Source organism: Pogonomyrmex barbatus, unplaced genomic scaffold (assembly GCF_055798465.1).
Source record: "Pogonomyrmex barbatus isolate J1 unplaced genomic scaffold, ASM5579846v1 scaffold12, whole genome shotgun sequence".
NCBI lineage: Eukaryota > Metazoa > Arthropoda > Insecta > Hymenoptera > Formicidae > Pogonomyrmex > Pogonomyrmex barbatus.
In genome coordinates this window covers 7,926,463-7,945,269 of record NW_028297108.1, presented here as the reverse complement: position 1 = coordinate 7,945,269, position 18,807 = coordinate 7,926,463, and the positions used below count along the sequence as shown (strand labels likewise).

General features: G+C 27.4%; 3 protein-coding genes across 4 annotated transcripts; 2 read left to right on the top strand and 1 right to left on the bottom strand.

Annotated features, from left to right (window-relative positions):
* Positions 1-46: 46 nt before the first annotated feature.
* On the top strand, positions 47-7,401 carry Cul1 (cullin 1). The gene is made up of 13 exons (XM_025218702.2): positions 47-315; positions 1,013-1,233; positions 1,317-1,479; positions 1,569-1,787; positions 1,869-2,123; positions 2,196-2,489; positions 2,582-2,845; positions 2,922-3,101; positions 3,933-4,082; positions 4,173-4,412; positions 4,475-4,578; positions 4,710-4,929; positions 5,199-7,401. Exons 2-13 carry the CDS (start codon positions 1,070-1,072, stop codon positions 5,277-5,279), a joined length of 2,334 nt encoding a protein of 777 aa, XP_025074487.2. The 5' UTR covers positions 47-315; positions 1,013-1,069; the 3' UTR covers positions 5,280-7,401.
* Positions 7,402-8,709: 1,308 nt separating this feature from the next.
* Positions 8,710-11,159, bottom strand: LOC105429233 (testis-expressed protein 9). Of its 2 annotated transcripts, XM_089071854.1 has the most exons (5): positions 10,048-11,159; positions 9,701-9,874; positions 9,479-9,613; positions 8,929-9,063; positions 8,710-8,853 (listed from the first exon to the last, which is right to left on the bottom strand). In XM_089071854.1, the coding sequence occupies exons 1-5, from the start codon at positions 10,435-10,437 to the stop codon at positions 8,758-8,760; spliced, it is 930 nt and encodes a 309-aa protein (XP_088927980.1). In that variant the 5' UTR covers positions 10,438-11,159; the 3' UTR covers positions 8,710-8,757. The 2 variants fall into 2 exon arrangements, with proteins under 2 accessions (XP_088927980.1, XP_088927981.1); XM_089071855.1 differs by lacking the exon at positions 9,701-9,874.
* A 330-nt stretch (positions 11,160-11,489) lies between these two features.
* Sirt7 (sirtuin 7) lies at positions 11,490-18,051 on the top strand. The gene is made up of 4 exons (XM_011642049.3): positions 11,490-11,730; positions 11,875-11,972; positions 12,622-12,837; positions 13,157-18,051. Exons 1-4 carry the CDS (start codon positions 11,632-11,634, stop codon positions 14,313-14,315), a joined length of 1,572 nt encoding a protein of 523 aa, XP_011640351.2. The 5' UTR covers positions 11,490-11,631; the 3' UTR covers positions 14,316-18,051.
* Positions 18,052-18,807: the final 756 nt, after the last annotated feature.

Genomic DNA, 18,807 nt, shown 5'->3' with positions numbered 1-18,807 from the left:
TCGCACGTTGCGGTTGGTAACGTTGGCAGTCTAACCTGTCAGAACTGAAACAGTGGATCCGTGACCGTGATAATTCCTCAAGCACGTACATTGGTTTGTCGCGTTGGGTCGCTGCACCCATCGTCGTGTGTAAGACAAATTGTACAGGATCGAGGTGATAAGTCCCGGTAACAAATTTTATGTAAGGAACAGCATAACATCAATATCGTTTGTTCCAACGTTCGCGGAACAAAGCTGGTCACCACCGTATTTTCATACGAGAGTTGTCCCTCGTTGGCCGTTGTTATCTTGTTATGTGGTGGTGAATATCAGTAGGTGAGTACGTGTTTTTCTTCGAATGTGTCCCGCTCAGGATACTTTTTTTCCTCTTTCCTATTCGCTCTCTTCTATGGAAAAAAAGAAATATAGTACGCAATAGGAACGCGAATACGCCTCTCAACACAATTCTCTCTCCCTCTCCCTCCTCTCCTTCTCCCCTTCCCCGTTCTGTAATGTTCTTCGTCTTTCTCTCTGCGCGTCTGACTGTCTCTATCTTTAGTCTCCAAAAGTATGAGTCGTACACGATGTAACGGAATGCCCATCGTTGACTAACCTTTTCTTTTCACATAGTTTCTTTCTTTGAATATGAATTTTGAATTCAATAGAGAGATACATATCCTGATGTGAAAAACGTTGATAACATCCTTAAATTATACAAATTTTTTGTTTCTTTATTTCGAGTTGAAAGATGTTACGAATAAATAATTTAAAAATAACGTAACTACCTTTTATTCTCTGTACAGAGATATAAAAAGAAATCTGTTTTTCTAACTTATGTTTTGAATCATATATGCATACATATTGTGTGTGTGTGTGTGTGTGTGTGTGTGTATATATATGATTCAAAAACACACACACACACACACACACACACACACACACATATATATATATATATATATATATATATAATCAATTAAGTCTTATTAAAAGGAAGAGTAGTTTAGTATTAATTTTATATTTATTTCTACAGAAATTATAGTAGCGTATAATAACAGTGACAGTTACTCGACGAGCATACAAGAACAGAATGTCGGGACATAGAGGCGCTGGAGGAGCTGGAAGTCATCAAGGTGGTCCTCCAGGCCTCAAACAGATTGATTTGGATCAAATTTGGGGAGACCTGCGTGAGGGCATAGAACAAGTTTATAACAGGCAATGCATGTCTAAACCAAGATATATAGAGCTATATACGTATCCTTTGAAAAATATTTATATTTCTCTTCTCTAAGTTAATTATCCATGCATGATATTTTCCTATTATAAAATTCCTACAGACATGTATATAATTATTGTACAAGTGTTCATCAGCAATTGACAAGAACATCAACTAAAAGTAAAAAGGGACAAATTCAGCAAGGAGGTGCGCAGTTAGTGGGTTTGGAGCTGTACAAACGTCTGCGTGATTTTCTTAGAAATTATCTTATTAATTTACTTAAAGTAAATATGTGTATATCTATAAGAGAGAGATACATTTTTTTTTTATCAAAGTTTTAAAAATATATTGTAATGCACACGTAATATTGCAGCATGGCATTGACTTGATGGATGAGGATGTACTACAATTCTATACAAGACAATGGGAAGAATATCAATTCAGTAGTAAAGTATTAAATGGTGTATGTGCATATCTTAATCGTCACTGGGTACGAAGAGAATGTGAAGAAGGTCGCAAAGGAATTTATGAAATTTATCAGTTAGCTCTGGTTACATGGCGAGATAATTTATTTAAGCATTTAAATAGACAAGTAAAAAATGTTCTTGCTAATATCAATGTATACTTGTTACATTGTTATGAAATGTAAAATTTGTCTCCCATTCTCTTCCAGGTTACTAACGCAGTGCTTAAATTAATCGAGAGAGAACGCAACGGTGAAACGATAAATACCCGATTAGTTAGCGGTGTCATCAATTGTTATGTAGAATTGGGTTTAAATGAAGAAGACCCAGGTGCTAAAGGACAAAATTTAACAGTGTATAAAGATTCATTTGAAAATATTTTTCTTGAAGATACGGAACGATTCTACACTCGTGAAAGTTCAGAATTTCTTAGACAAAATCCTGTAACAGAATATATGAAAAAGGTAACTTTAACAAAACAAAAAAAAACAATATATAAAATAAATTTTATTCATCTTTGCATCTTTTCTGCACAGGCGGAACAGAGATTATTAGAAGAACAAAAGCGAGTGCGTGTTTATTTGCACCAAACGACTCACGAACGACTGGCAAAAACATGCGAGAGAGTACTTATCGAGAAACATTTGGACATATTTCATTCTGAATTCCAGAATCTTCTGGATGCCGATAAAAATACAGATTTGGGTAGAATGTATCAATTAGTAGCCAGGATACCAAATGGCCTTGGAGAATTGAGAAATCTGTTAGAAAGTCATATCGCTAATCAGGGTCTGGCAGCTATAGACAAGTGTGGTGATTCTGCAGCTAATGTATGTCTTTTTTTATTTAGTGTAGCTATGATTATATTATGAATTGCATAATATTATGAATTGACTAAGAGTTAACGAATCCTCGTTTACAGGATCCCAAGATTTATGTTAATACAATTTTAGAGGTACATAAAAAATACAATGCTTTAGTATTGGTTGCATTTAATAATGATAGCGGTTTTGTTGCGGCCTTGGACAAGGCTTGTGGACGGTTTATCAACAGTAACTCTGTCACAAGAGCAGCAAACAGCAGTAGTAAGTCGCCTGAATTATTAGCTAAATATTGCGATTTGTTGCTTAAAAAAAGTAGTAAGAATCCAGAAGAGGCAGAACTTGAAGATACACTTAATCAAGTCGTAAGTATAGTATATAAATTTAACTTTTTTTAATTTTCATGAAAAAATTACTTTAATTTATATTTTTTCTTTATAGATGGTAGTGTTCAAATACATTGAAGACAAAGATGTATTTCAAAAATTCTACAGCAAAATGTTAGCAAAACGATTAGTACAACATATGTCTGCTAATGATGATGCAGAAGCTTCCATGATTTCTAAGTTGAAACAAGCTTGTGGATTTGAATATACTTCAAAGTTACAGCGTATGTTCCAGGTAATATAACATTTAATTTTATACACACACACACAAACACAGTGTTCTGAAATAAGAAATCAAATTTTTCTATTCTACACATTGCATTAATTAAAAATTATCGTATAAATATGTATCTCTACAAGTGCACAATAACAGTTTCTATAATTATGCATAAAAATATATAAAATATTTTTTTTAGATAAGAGTACGAGTTTTATTAAGTCTTATTTAAAAAAAAAATAAAATAAAAATTTAATTAATCTTGATTATTTAGCAATTTAATTTACTTAAACATTTGAATGAACAAATAATATCATTATCAATATTAATATATACTTGTTGTACATTTGTATATAATAAATGTAAAAATAATAGTCTTTTAAATTACTAACGTAATAGTTAAATTAATTGAATGCAAGCATAATTATTTTTAATATTCTGAATTTTATGATACAGTGAATTTTATGACACATTCATAGATAAGTTAGACATGTAATTGAAAAGTTATCGAATGAAAATTCAAAAAATGGACAGATTAATGAAAGAATATTCTTTACTGATTTAATTGAAGAAGATAATTCGTTTTAAGAATGTGATTTTATCTTGAATATATTTTATAATGAGATTTTGAAAAATTAAATTGATATTTATAGATATATGTTATATGACATTTTTTTATAAAATAAATTAAATATAATTCTAAAATGGTTTCTTATTTTAGAAACATTCTGTACATTCTGTAAATAACTTTATTTGAGATTTTATTAATAGATATTAGTTAATATGTATATTTTATAAGAAATACTGGAAAAATATAACAGTTTAATTGTAATAGTAATCTATCCACAGGATATCGGTGTGTCAAAAGATCTAAACGAACAATTTAAGACGCATTTGACAAATTCTGCTGAACCGTTAGACATAGACTTCAGTATACAAGTTTTATCTTCTGGTTCATGGCCATTCCAACAGTCCTTCACGTTTTCTTTGCCAACAGAGGTGATATATACCGAAAAAAATCAAATCTTAATTTTTTTTTTTTTTTTTCAAAATTTTCATTGATTACTTATTCATGATTTTTATTTTCAGCTTGAAAGATCTGTACATAGGTTTACTACTTTCTATAGTTCACAGCACAGTGGTAGAAAGTTAAATTGGCTGTATAATATGTCTAAAGGAGAGTTACATACGAATTGTTTTAAAAATAGGTATACATTACAAGCATCAACTTTCCAAATGGCAGTTTTGTTAGCATACAATGGCTCTACAGCATGGTCAATACAACAACTACAGTATGCAACACAAATAAAAATGGATTTTTTATTGCAGGTAATATAATCTAATAGCGGTAAATACACAAGTGATAAAGTACTAAAAGTTTCTTTGTGTAGGTTATTCAAATACTCTTAAAAGCCAAACTATTAACTGCAGCTAGTGATGATGTAGCTGAATTGACTCCATTATCAACGGTAGAACTTTTTACAGGATACAAAAAGTATGTCATTTTCACACACACACACACACACACACACACACATACACACACATATATATATATATATACACACACACACCTAATTATTGTTTATTAAGATTGATAAGAAAAAATATTTTCTCATTTTACAGCAAGAAATTAAGGGTAAATATTAATATCCCGATGAAGACGGAATTAAAGGTTGAACAAGAAACTACGCACAAACACATAGAAGAAGATAGGAAACTTTTAATTCAGGCTGCAATTGTTAGAATTATGAAAATGCGGAAAGTATTGAAACATCAACAGTTGGTGGCAGAAGTATTGAATCAATTAAGCTCTAGATTCAAGCCTAGAGTACATGTCATTAAGGTGAGTTTCTTAAAAAGATTTTATTTTCAAATATTAATTTTATTCTTCTATTTTCAAATATATATATATGTATTGTTTATACAGATTTTTGTTGACACACACGCATTTTTTATATTTACTTTAATCTTTAATAATCGGTTCACAAAATTTTAAAAAGTACATGTTTTAAAAAATTTTATGGATACAATATTATTGATCAAAGTAAATATAATAAGAAAGCAACAAAATCATATGAATGTTTCAATGAAAACTGGATACTCTTCTTTCAGAAATGTATAGATATTTTAATTGAAAAAGAATATTTGGAACGTACAGAGGGTCAAAAGGACACTTACAGCTATCTGGCATGATCAGTAGGCAATTTTAAAGCAACGATACTCCATATACTGGAAACAAAAATAACTTTAACATACAACATACATGATCACTCATTATCATTGCTATATACGTATCAAAATATTTATTTAAGGTCTCGAATGTAATTCCCTGTATTTTTATTCTGTACATGAATACCTTTGTACTATACTGTCATTCTGGTCGCATTTAGAAGTTTGGCTTTTTATATATCTTTTAAGATATATGAATATAGCATAAAGATATTAATAAAATTATTTCGTAATCAGTGCTAGATGTGTTACTGTCTGTGCTGGTTTTTACATAAAATGAGACACACCGCTTCGCTGTAATAAAATGTGTGTCATAAAACATTTAAGATCTTAGATAATCTATAGAGAATTATATAAAAGACTAAAAAAAAGAATGTATTTTTATTGCATTGCCAATATCATCTATATTTTCTGGTCTTTCAACTGCAAATTATTGTAACTGAAAATTATTTTTTACAAATTAAAAAGAATATTGTAAATGGAACAAATGAAATGTGTTATGTCCAATGTTATATACAAAAATTATTATAAGTTGTACTTGGTTACACATAAAGAAAACACGTGAATTTCCCACGCGTACAATAAGATGTACTATATAATTAAAAACAATTGTACAAAATTTCTGTGAGCACATAGATAGTAATGCATTTTAGCAAAAGTTCAACTTTTACAGTAGCACACATAAGCCAGAAAATTTTATAACAATGTATGTAAAATTCTACCATTATAATCATAGCACTTGAAACGTTTTTATGCGATAGCATAATTACGTCAACTATTTGTGTCCTAGATAGAATATTTGAAATTACAAATCTAATGCTGAATTTTTTTTTAATGAATATACTAATACCGTATGATTAGCAATTGATCAAAAAGATCAATATTACAAAATGAAATTTAAGAGTAATTTTTGTATACAAAGTTCGAAGATAACAACTTTAATTATTATTTTGAGTCAAAATAGAATTTGAAAATTAATATGTCCATTCTTTACTTACTGTTAATTAATCTCGAGTAAATTTGTTTATATATTTGTAAAATTTTTATTGCTGCGAGAGATGTAAGAAGAGACGTAAGAAACGCTTAGTGTTCGAGGTGCAATATGGAAACAGTAAGAATATCTATGATATAAAGTGATTTAAAAAAAAAGGAGAAAATTAGTAATAAATGAAGCAAGTTATACGAGCGGTGCTTATGAATTTTAACTTTAGTGCCCTCAATAAAAGTCAGAAAGAGTTGTAGATCTTGTAATTATAAGCGCTCAATGATTACGATCATTTCGAGATTGACTTTTAAAACTCGATGTATAAAACTAAATGAAAAAGAGAGAGAGAGAAGTTTAGAACTTTTAAGTACATGCGATATGATTCTAGATATATTCAGATATTAATGACATTTTCTCACGGCATATTGCCGATGATAATAAAAATCCGAAGAGTGAGAGGAATAAATTGAAAATTATTGTAATTAAACTGTATTAACATATTTGCTCGCAGGGTGAGTAGGCTACATATTTAGCTACAGAAATATGAACTTAATATATTTTATTAAAGTGTACTACGAATTTTTTTCAAATTTTTTTTTTACAAAAGTATTAACATAATGTTATTCAATCAAGCTTATAGGTTGTGCAGAAGGATACTGACTATATCATGCGGTCTTTATCCATGTACTTGTGATATTTGCTATTATTTAATATTTCTATATAAAAGAAACAATTTTTTTGAAAAATTATGAAAATAAATTTTGACTTTTTTTACAAGCTTAGACGTGTACTATTACATACATGTCTAGGTAAAAAATTTACATCCTTTATCGCAAAATAAGCACATATTTGTGTGAAATTTTAAAAAGTTGCATATTTTTCAAATTTATTTTAAGTTTGTCGCGTAACACAATTTTTTATGCGTCGCGATTAAAAGCAAATATTGAGTATTTATATTCATGCTTACATGGTCATATTAACAAAATATGATGCTTCGAATTTTTGTATACTCAGAGTTTGTTATCAATTATTATTTCTTACACTAAATACAGAAATTATGTAAATAAATCGAATAAGATATCTGAAACTGTCAAAGTAAAATAGCTTGGATTTGGTGTAGTTGCAATGGAAATCAAATTTTTTTTAGAGAAGTTTTTTTTGTTATTACTTTGTTTTGAAGCAATTTTCTAGGAAGAAAAATAAAAAAATAATTTTAGATTAAATTTTAATTTTATCTACAAAACATATGATTTCCATAGCAACTGCCAATTATCTGATTTTTTTCATAAGTACCCAAACAACAAGTGTGTGGAGAATAAATTTTATAATAAGCGTCTGCTACTTACTTTAATGGCTAAGAAACAGATTTACGCAACACTTGCTGTATGTAATGTTGTTAGCATATTGCATTGGTAGAAATTATATATATAACAGAATTTGGTAATAAAAAAAATATGAGCAAAGTTAAGCATACAGCTACAGTTGAATGCAAATTAATGACAAAAACAAAACACGATATAAAATGTAAATGTATCATACTAAATTGCAAACTTTGTTGATAGAAAAGAAGTTTAATATAAAGTTGATTATAGATGAAAATTAGTATCTTCTTAGAATATCTGCTTTTTAATTTCCAATTTTTTATTCTATATAAAAATAAAAAAGAATAAAACATTCAATAATAAATTAAAATATTTACGTACAATCCCCGAGGCGAGGCATGGACATTCTGTTATCAACCTGGTAGAACTACTGCAGTATATTGATGTGAATATAATTGGTACTAGTTGCCGTTTCTGCTTAAATCTGCCACTTATCTGCTAGCAATTATTGATACTTTGTTTATATGTTTTCCGAATATGTTACAAATGCTATACGAATCTTCCTACGGCCTATTTACACAGATATATGTTTATTATTTTATATAAACTCAACTAAATTACTGTAAACATATGCGCGCACGTGTACGGAATGAAATAGAAATATGAAATATAAATGTCCATAAGATGAATAAATAATATCCCATGAATTATAAATATCTTTATTGAAAAAGTATAAAATATTTCGATTCGACATTTGATTTTAACACATGAAATACAAGATATACTTATCTTTTTATAAATATTTATAAATATTTTTAATATGTATATATATATATATATATATATATATATATATATATATATATATATATTTTAACTTTGATTTGTTCTATAATATATAAAATACAAATTATAAGATGATTTTATAAGATGAAAGAACGAAATAGAATAAATTTCATTTTTCGTATACAAATATAAGATAGTTATTGCATTAAATATTTTATGCAAGATATTTTTTAAAAACGTACTCTTCTTCACTGAGTGATGAAATGATCAAAAGAAAAATTATATAATCTAAGAGAAATACAGATTTTATAGACTAAATATATAGAAAAACATATCTATTATTATGTTATTACGACATATTAGAGGTATTTTGAGGTTTCCATTCTAATAATTTTGCAAAGTCTTCCTTTGTTAAGTAAATTTGTCCATTTGCCATTAAAAGCATCTAAAAAATTATAAAATTGTAATAATTTGCAACATTTTGCACAAATCAGGGAAATTAATGAAATGTAGTACGTACATTTTGTTTTTTTAAATTGTTCATGAGTAGCGTTTGTTTCTTGAACATAAGCATCAATTCTGATCGTTGTTTTTCTAAATTTTTTATAATTAATTTCTTATCTTCCTGTAATTTCCTAATCTGATTTCTTAATTCCTACAAGATAATACAAGTCACTTACATTGTACTAACTTTAATTTAATTTTATCAACACGTCGACTGCTGTACCGACAGTGGTGATCGACATTATTAAATTGAATATTATGTAAAAATGAAAAAAATTCTATAAAAATAATAAAAGCTAATATGTATAAAAATGGATGAAACTCTAGAATAATATTTGTAATCATATAATTACATAATTAATACCAACTTAATATTCCAATATAAGAAGTGCACATATGACATATAAATATTTTTGTTTTTAATTATAGAAATTTATATATATATATATACATATGTGTGTGTGTGTGTGTGTGTGTGTGTGTGTGTGTGTGTGTGTGTGTATGATTCATGTGTTGTAAACAAATAAATTAGATCCAACATTTAATATGTTAGAGTATATTTATACCTTTTCTTCTGTCTGGCTATATTTCAATGTATTTTTAAGTTTCTCGTTATTTTCTAGTGATCTATTTAATCTCATATCAAGATTAGTTGATTGTTGATTTAACATTTTTATTTCTTTTTTAAGACTCTCTAAATCCTATAGAAGAATATCTTTAATGAATTAATGACTTATAAATCAATTATAAAATACAACATAATTACAATAAAAAAGATATAGAAATACCTTTTTTAAAGTAGTATTTTCATTTTTTAAAACTTGACAGTCTGATAGTACATCTGAATTTAAATTTTCCAGTTTTGTAATTGTATCATTTAATGTTTCTGTTTGGTTACGTAGTTTAATTTGAATATCTTCAAGTTTCTTCTTTTCCACTTCTAATTCTTTACAACAATCGCACTATGTGTATGAATACAATTGTTTCAGAAATTTATTTTCATCTTTTTTTATTAAAATTATTTGTATTTTAATTTTTCCAAGTGCTTTCTTATTTATAATTGGTGCAAGTATTGTACAATAAGGTAATAACATACAATCCTGAACAACGAAATGAATGAAATGAAAAAAATTACCTTATTATTATACTCAAGTTGTACTTCTTGTAATTTTTTATACAGCATATCTATCTTGCTTTTGAGTAAAATTATAATAGCCTTACTTCCTATGTTATCATTTTTTGGCGAAATCTCAGTGTTATCGATGCATTCTTTTAATGGACTTTCAGAAACTTTATTCAATGTTTTCAATTGTTTATTTATATTTGATATATCTTTTGGACGTATACGTTTTGCATTTTTTATCACAATATTTGAAGATGTTTGATTTATATTGTCAAGCAAATCATTGGTGGCACAAGCATGCACGATTGAATCTACTTTTTTCATTATATCACATGTCTTCAATTGAAGATTACGATTCAACCTGTGAAACTCTTTTTCCTTCGCTAATAAATCATCAGACATATTTCCAAAGTGAAATTAATTCGTAATCGTATTGTACTTTCGACAAGAGATAAACAATGATTTTTTTTTGTTTTTTAGTTTTTTTTTTAGTTGGAGCTGGCTTAGCAAGTTTTTAAATTAGATTATAGATTAGGCCAATATTAAGTAATATAAACAAAAATTGAATAAAAATTAACACAACTTTTTAGGAAGAAATGTGTTGAATTGTAGCCATGGTTACATTTTCAGTTTTTGGTGAGGATTAGACTTGGCGGAACATCATGAATTTTAATAATTTTTTTTAAAACTAAATTGAATCTATAATTTAAAAAATTCGCGAATAAATATCGATAAGAATTAGCTATTATGCATATATATATTTATGTTATTTGTGATTTTTCCCTAATTTTAGAATCTGTAGTAATATATTTATTGGACGTAAGAAAATTTCTTTCATAATTAGAACCTAAAGACCATTGCACGTGAAAAAATTTTTGTCGTAATCGTAAGACATAAGCAAATTGATCAATCAATCGAATATTTTTGAACCATGAGAAAAACAAGTAAACTCTGGTTGGTCAATTTGTTTACAATTTTATAATGCATGACGCTCAACATTGCTCGCATTGTCGATGGCCAATTTAAAATAAAACTTTTTTATTGGTTGATCTAGCGGAAAATCTCCAGACATCGGTCTCTAAGTGGTTATGTCCAATTGTAACGTGGTCAAACGAGACGCTCCCACTTTTACAAGCACTTTTATCAATAAAAGAGAATTCAGAATATGGACTTTATACACATAATTATAAATTTGTCTGAATAGGCCCTTAATCTTCTTATACACAATTTGCAATCCAATATTCACTGTCATTTCCGAAAATATAATTTATGTCGCATATATTATAGATTTCTAGTACTAGTAGCGAACATCGGAACGCAGTCATAACCTTAAGCTATTCTGATGCCGAGCCGACTTCTCGTGTCATATGTCATGTCATCGTAATCTCGTATAATCATTCGTTATCAATAATATCGAGACAAACAAAACGTAGGACGATTTAAATGATACTGTAAAGTGCAAAGTGCTATTCGCCAAGTACATCGGTACAAACTTACATCGGTTCTTATCCATCAAAAAAACCGACGCAATTGCGATCAAAACGTGGCGTATCAAGCATGGATAATGGTACGTCACTGTCAACGTTTTGATTAAAGATGGAGGAGACGAGGGACGAGAGATTTCTGTCGCGAAGACGTACCGCCGCATTGAAAGCTTTTAAAGTCAAAGACGAACGAGTGGCCACCTTCAAAAAGGTACGTGAGTTACTATTATACGATCTTGCAGGATTATTACTAGTGTGTTGTCCGAATATGTTTGATCCTTCATCCGTAATATTACGTTGATAAACGCATCGTACACAAATAAATCTCATTAAGATATTAACGTTCTTGTCTCAGGTGGCAGCGATTTTGCAAAAATCCGAAATCGACAGGACGGCAGAGGAAACCGGGATACTTGCTTCCTGCAGCGATGTAGTGAAAGAGGTTAACTTACGGTAATGGCTACATTACGAGCAGCTAATTTTTTTAAATAATTATTCGTAGCTACTTGACGTTGTCGTCCATAATTAAATTTGCCTTTAAACAGAGTTAAATTTTTGTATAGGTATTCCTATATTATTTCTTTTTTCAATTTTTGCGACTTTATGCAACAAATAAATTTAAATTTTACCTGTGGACCTAGTTTTTCATTTTCTGGTTAACCATTGACTTATGATTTAGATTTAATCTGATATGACGTAAAAATTATGATTTTCTATTTGTGATTAATGAGTAAATTGATAAAGCTAATCGTTAAAATTATTAGTTATATAAAATGATCAGTTCAGTGATTAACTATAAATAGAAAAATAATTTTTATATTATCATCAGATTAAGCCTAAATCACAAGTTAACCAGAAAATAAAAAAATAGCCACGAGGTATTGAAGCAAGATATAGAAAAATTATAATTTTAATAACATTTATATGTTTTATACATTATATCTTCTGTTGATAATTCTATTGATAATTCACAGTCATAATATAAATATAATTTAAATAATAATTTAAAATATAATTAATATGAGCATTGATATGTTATTTAATATATAATCTTAAGTGAAATATATAACTATTTATAATTTCTTTGTGTTTATTTTTATAGACAAGAGAAACGAGATAGAATAAAGGCACGATTAGAGGAAGTTGAAGATGCACCTGAGATCTTGGAGGAAAAATGTATGCGCTTGGCAGCAGCAATCAGTAGAGCAACGTCACTCGCAGTTTACACTGGTGCTGGTATCAGTACAGCAGCATCTATTCCAGATTACAGAGGAACTAATGGAGTTTGGACTCGTATGCAGCAAGGAAAAGATATCGGGTAAGAATTGTCTTAATTTAATCTTGTGATAAATAATTTTTTCTTGTCTTGTTATTTTTTAGTAAATCAAGACTGTGCGGTGAAATTTAAAAGGAAAAAATAAAGTAGAGAAAAATAATGTAGAGAATATCATATTCTTGTTTTTATTTATATTTCTTATTTCATATCAATTTTATTTATCAATATCATTTGTCTACACTTTACATCATATATATCTTTATCAATGGCACAACATAACATAAAGATATAAAAGCCTATTGACATTACATATAAATATTTAAATATGAATAACTTTGTATTATATTTTGTTATTTTCAAGGAATCACGATTTAAGTCAAGCTGAGCCAACATTGACGCATATGGCCATTTATGCGTTGTATAAAGCACGAGTTCTCAAACATGTGGTTTCTCAAAATTGTGACGGATTACATTTACGCAGTGGTATTCCGCGTAATCTTTTATCTGAAGTTCATGGTAATATGTATGTAGAAGTTTGTAGAATATGCAAGCCATCTAGAGAATACTGGAGACTTTTTGATGTTACTGAAAAGACTGCGCGATATCAACACGGTACAGGAAGATTATGTCACAGATGTAATTCGACATTGCAAGATTCAATTGTCCATTTCGGCGAAAGAGGTAATCTGCCTTGGCCAATCAATTGGAGCGGAGCAACTAGAGCTGCGAAACAAGCAGATGTCATATTATGTCTGGGTTCTAGTCTGAAAGTTCTTAAAAAGTATCCATGGTTGTGGCAAATGGATAAGCCCGTTCAGAAAAGGGCTTCCCTTTACATTGTCAATTTGCAATGGACTCCAAAAGATGAGAATGCAGTTTTAAAGATAAATGGAAAATGTGATGAAGTGATGAAGAAAGTTATGAATCATCTGGGATTAGAGATACCACATTATAATCGCACAAAGGATCCAATCTTTTTTCATGCAGTGAAACTTCAAAACTGTGAACAGCTTACTACGACTCAACCATGTCTTGAGGAGCCAGAAATCAAGAAGGAACCTTTAAGCCAAAGCAGTGATGAGAATGTTAAATGTACAGTGCAACGAACTGATGAAGAGGACTGCATATCACCTATAGCAATGGCTGATATAACAACTACCTATCCAGCACCCTTTTTTGCCGCATTACCATTTTTATCTATGGGCTTGCCATTTCCCCCCATGTACATGTATCCTCAATTGACACCATTATTTTATTATCCCTTCATACAAGTACCAAATACGCCGGCAGAAGCACCAAAGCCGAAGCCAGCTTGTTCATTTTGTATGGAGCATGAGGGCTCCCTTACTTGTTTGTATTATCAACGTGATGGGGACTGTCCAGTACCAACAAAAACCGAAAATGAGCAAAAACAAGAAGAAGATGCATTAGTAATTCGCGCGGACACTCCTGTAGCATCTCCAAAGAATCCAGGTTGGTTTGGTAAAGGATACCGTAAGGGTATGAAAAGAAAGCGGTAGCATCCACTTCATATATGTGTCATCTATGCAGTATGCTTGGTCAACTATTTACTGGGATTACAATATAATCTTATACATCATATATTTACATATATAAGTATTTAAAGTCTCCATATCATAAAAAAACTCGTGCATATTTTGTAGGTTTATAGCAATTTGATTCCAGTATTCAAAGCTTTAAAAAATAGACTGAAATTTTGGAAGTATTTCCTAATAATGCAAACAAAGGCAATTAGTTTTGTCTTTTTTAAAATAGATCATCTTATTTTGTCCAATTTTTATAAAATTTGAATCTTTTTTTCCGAATAGGCAAACAGAGCACACATTTAAGTTTTGAGTAATAATTGTCATTAATTATCAGTGAAGCATTATTTATCTATCTTACTACTAAAATCTTTTTTATGGCTCAGTCATCTGATTAATTTTTTCTCGCTATTATTTATATGGCAATCAAAAAAGGTTTCTATAATTTGTGCAAAAGATGAAAATATTCATAATTAAGTTCAAGTTTCTCTTTTTTGAAAAATACCTACTTTTTATCGAATACTTTTATCGACAATTTTGGAAAGTTTGCCAATAAGTAGATAAAATATTACTGCAAATACATAAATATATATTATATTGTAATCAACTGAATCATTTATTGTTAATTTTACTACATCACATCATATATCAGACAATGAATGAAACAAGAGGTATATAAATACCAATTTAAAGTAAACATTGATACCTAGTATAATTTGATTCATTTGCATAATAAAATAGAATTATATTATCATTTTCAATAAATATCATAAATATCGAAATACAACGTAAAATCGAATATACAACATGATAGTGAATCGACCAAATCACAGTGATATGGTATAAAATATCCTGCACATACATACATACATATATACATACATACATGCATACATACATACATACATACATACATGCATACATACATACATACATACGTACATACATACATACATACATACATACGTACGTACATACATACATACATACATACATACATACATACATACATACATACATACATACATACATACATACATACATACATACATACATACATACATACATACATACATACATACATACATCATACATACATACATACATACATACATACATACATACATACATACATACATACATACATCATACACACACGCGCGCGCGCGCGCGTACACACATCACATATACATATCTACATATGTACATATGTATATATGTATATACGAACAGGATATTTTATACTATATTTTTATTATTCTAAATAATAAAAGAAATTGAACTTTGTAAGTTTTTATGATTATGAAAAGTACAATATGTTAGCAATACTTGTGGAAGTAACCTCAATTTCTCCATATGATTTTTTCCACATAATATTATTTTTCTTTTCTATATTTTACTATATTTTTCTATATTTTATTTTATTTTTTATAAAATTAATAGGTAAGAGATCATATATACATATTTGAATTTTAATAATTTGTTGACATTATGATAAGAGTTATAATGTTAATCAGTGATAACAATGATTAAAATATCCCAAAAATATTATAATTTTATAATATTTTATTTTTATTTTATAATAATTTTGTAATATATAATTTTAATTTCATAATATTATAAATATTATAATTATTAATATTATGAGATCAATATAAAATACATTTTTGATATTTATTGGAAATAAAATACAATTTTATCATATTTTACATTTCTATATTAGAAAAGACAAGAAAGTAAAATTGTTCCTCAAATGTGCTCCCATTACCTGATTATATCAGGTATTTGATATTATTTTATTCGAGAGAATTGTCGATTTTTATATACTATTTTTACTTACATATTGTACAATACAGTATATTAAGTTATTAATATATGAAACAATATATGATGTGGTCTAAGAAATTAAATTATGTAAATTATGTTAGAATGTAAAATTTAATTATTTTATTCAAAGATTTCAATGTTTTCAATATAAAATTGTTTAATTTATATTCCAACACATAATTCAAGATCAATAATTTTAATAGATTTATTTGACATTAATATTTATTTTTTACAATTCAATTTTATATATTGATACTTTTAAAGATATTATTTTTTTCACAAGTTTTGTAAAAGTTATGAAACAAATTTGGATAAATGTAACAATGATATAAATTTTATTTTTATGTATATTTATTTATAATAATAACATAAATACAATATACATCTTCAAATTTCTTATTAGAAATTTTTTTAATATTTATAGAATTATTTTTAATAACTTAAAGTTTAGTAACTTAAAGTTATATCGTTTTTTTCACATTTATTGCTTTATTTAGTGTTCTTATCAATTAATCAAAAGTTGTTTGATACTTGCCCTAGTCGATCTTATTCATTCCTGTATAATATACTGATATTTTAATATTTATATTTTTTTAGAATGTATTAGAATGCATAAACACTAACGAATATTATTATTGTTTAACATGTTTTTATAAAATAACTGGAGTAACTAGTTTATCAGTTTATCAGTAAGTAACAGTTTATCATTAAGAGTTTTTTAATTTAAATTATTTTTTATGCATTATTTATATTATTTGTATTTGATATTTCATCTGTATTTGTCTTATGGACATATAAAGATAGATATAACATTGATTTTCACATGCTTATCTTTAATATATTAAGACAGGAAAGAAAGATAGAATTGTTGTTGTCCTAATGTATGAAAATTATATAACATATGTAACTGTTTATTATTATGAACTTACTAGTTTATTACTAGAAACTTAAATTTCGTTTTATGTATGCTATATATTTTTAGTATTATCAATATATTTTGTAATAATTATCTACTGATATCACATTAATGCATATAATAAAGAACATTAAGAGTTTAATATCTTCCTTCTGTTTCTCTTTTTTCTCTCCATGATATTTTAATCCAAATTATACAAAACCAATAAGCATATTGCTAATGTTGTTATCTTTGTATGTCTATAATTTATTTTTTGATGATTTGGCATGATACATTCGCTATTGTGTGAATTTTTATTATATTTTATATATATATATATTTTTTTGATATTTTGGAATTTGACTTGATTAATATTTTGAAATTTGATATTCAGCGTTACACACACACACACACACACACACACACACACACACACACACACACACACACAGAAATATTCAGTATATATATATTATATATTTATAAATATCTCTGTGTTATATTTAATTATTATAATTATGATAATTATTTATATAAATAATTCGATTAATTATATAAATTTTCTATTGTCCAAATTATTTTATGTGGATTAAGAATATTTAAAAATAAATTACATGAAATAAATAATAAAATCGTTATTTTAAAAATTAGATGCAGAAGCAAAATCTAGAAGTATAAGATTCCTCGATTATAACTTCAAACTTATAGATAACAAAGGAACACACAAATAGAGCAATAACAAAACTTATATACAATTTGAAAATTGTATTATTTGTGACAATAGAGAATAAAAGGTATATCATTTAACATGTTACAATGTTATCGGCAATTCTCAAAGCAATATACTAATTGTAGAGTATAATGTATTGAATGATCTGGTGCAATATGCAAGTATAATTCTTCCAAGTTATTATATTATATGTGTGCAAATATTGTATACTTAAAAAATGAATGCTTTTGCTAGAAATTATAATGCGATTGATATATGTGCGATGTGACTTGTCTTTTATAAAAACCTGAATTTTTATTTGAAATCTCAGTCTCATGATATTAATAAAAAGTTAAAGTTCATATAACATTTAATTAAAAATATATGTCATATCAGAAAAATAATATGTCTATTTGCTATCTATTCCGATAATGATCTGAAAGAAATGGATTTGTTACGTTATTTTGTATTTTTTGTATTTTTTGTTTTTACTGTTTCTCTTTACTGTTTCTCAAGAAAACATTCTTGATTTTACAAGCTTTTATAGTAAATGAAATATTTCCTAAACAATTTTATATTTGTTTTGTTAAATATTTGAAAAAATTCGTAATTATTAAAAATTAATTATAAAAATATAATCAAATCAAACTTGTTATTGGAAGCAACGAATAATTTTAAGAACCAAGGATGAACGCATAAGTGAAGAATAAAAACAAAGATCGCTTATTAAATTATTGAGACGAATATCGAGACATTTCGCCTTCACTGAATTCTTTCCAGTCGAAAATAAATATAAGTTTAATTTTATCTAATTAATATAAATAACAGATTCCTATCGAATCAAGTCTAAATATAAATAATAAATAAAGACATAAAAATTTAACACATAACAATAAACAACAATAGAATAAATATATAATAATGATCAAAAGTAAATAAAAAAATTAAAAAAAAGAAGACAAAGTCGCCACGATCCTGATTGACAATGGATTTACACATTGGATTTACACAATGGATTGATATCAACATATGACACT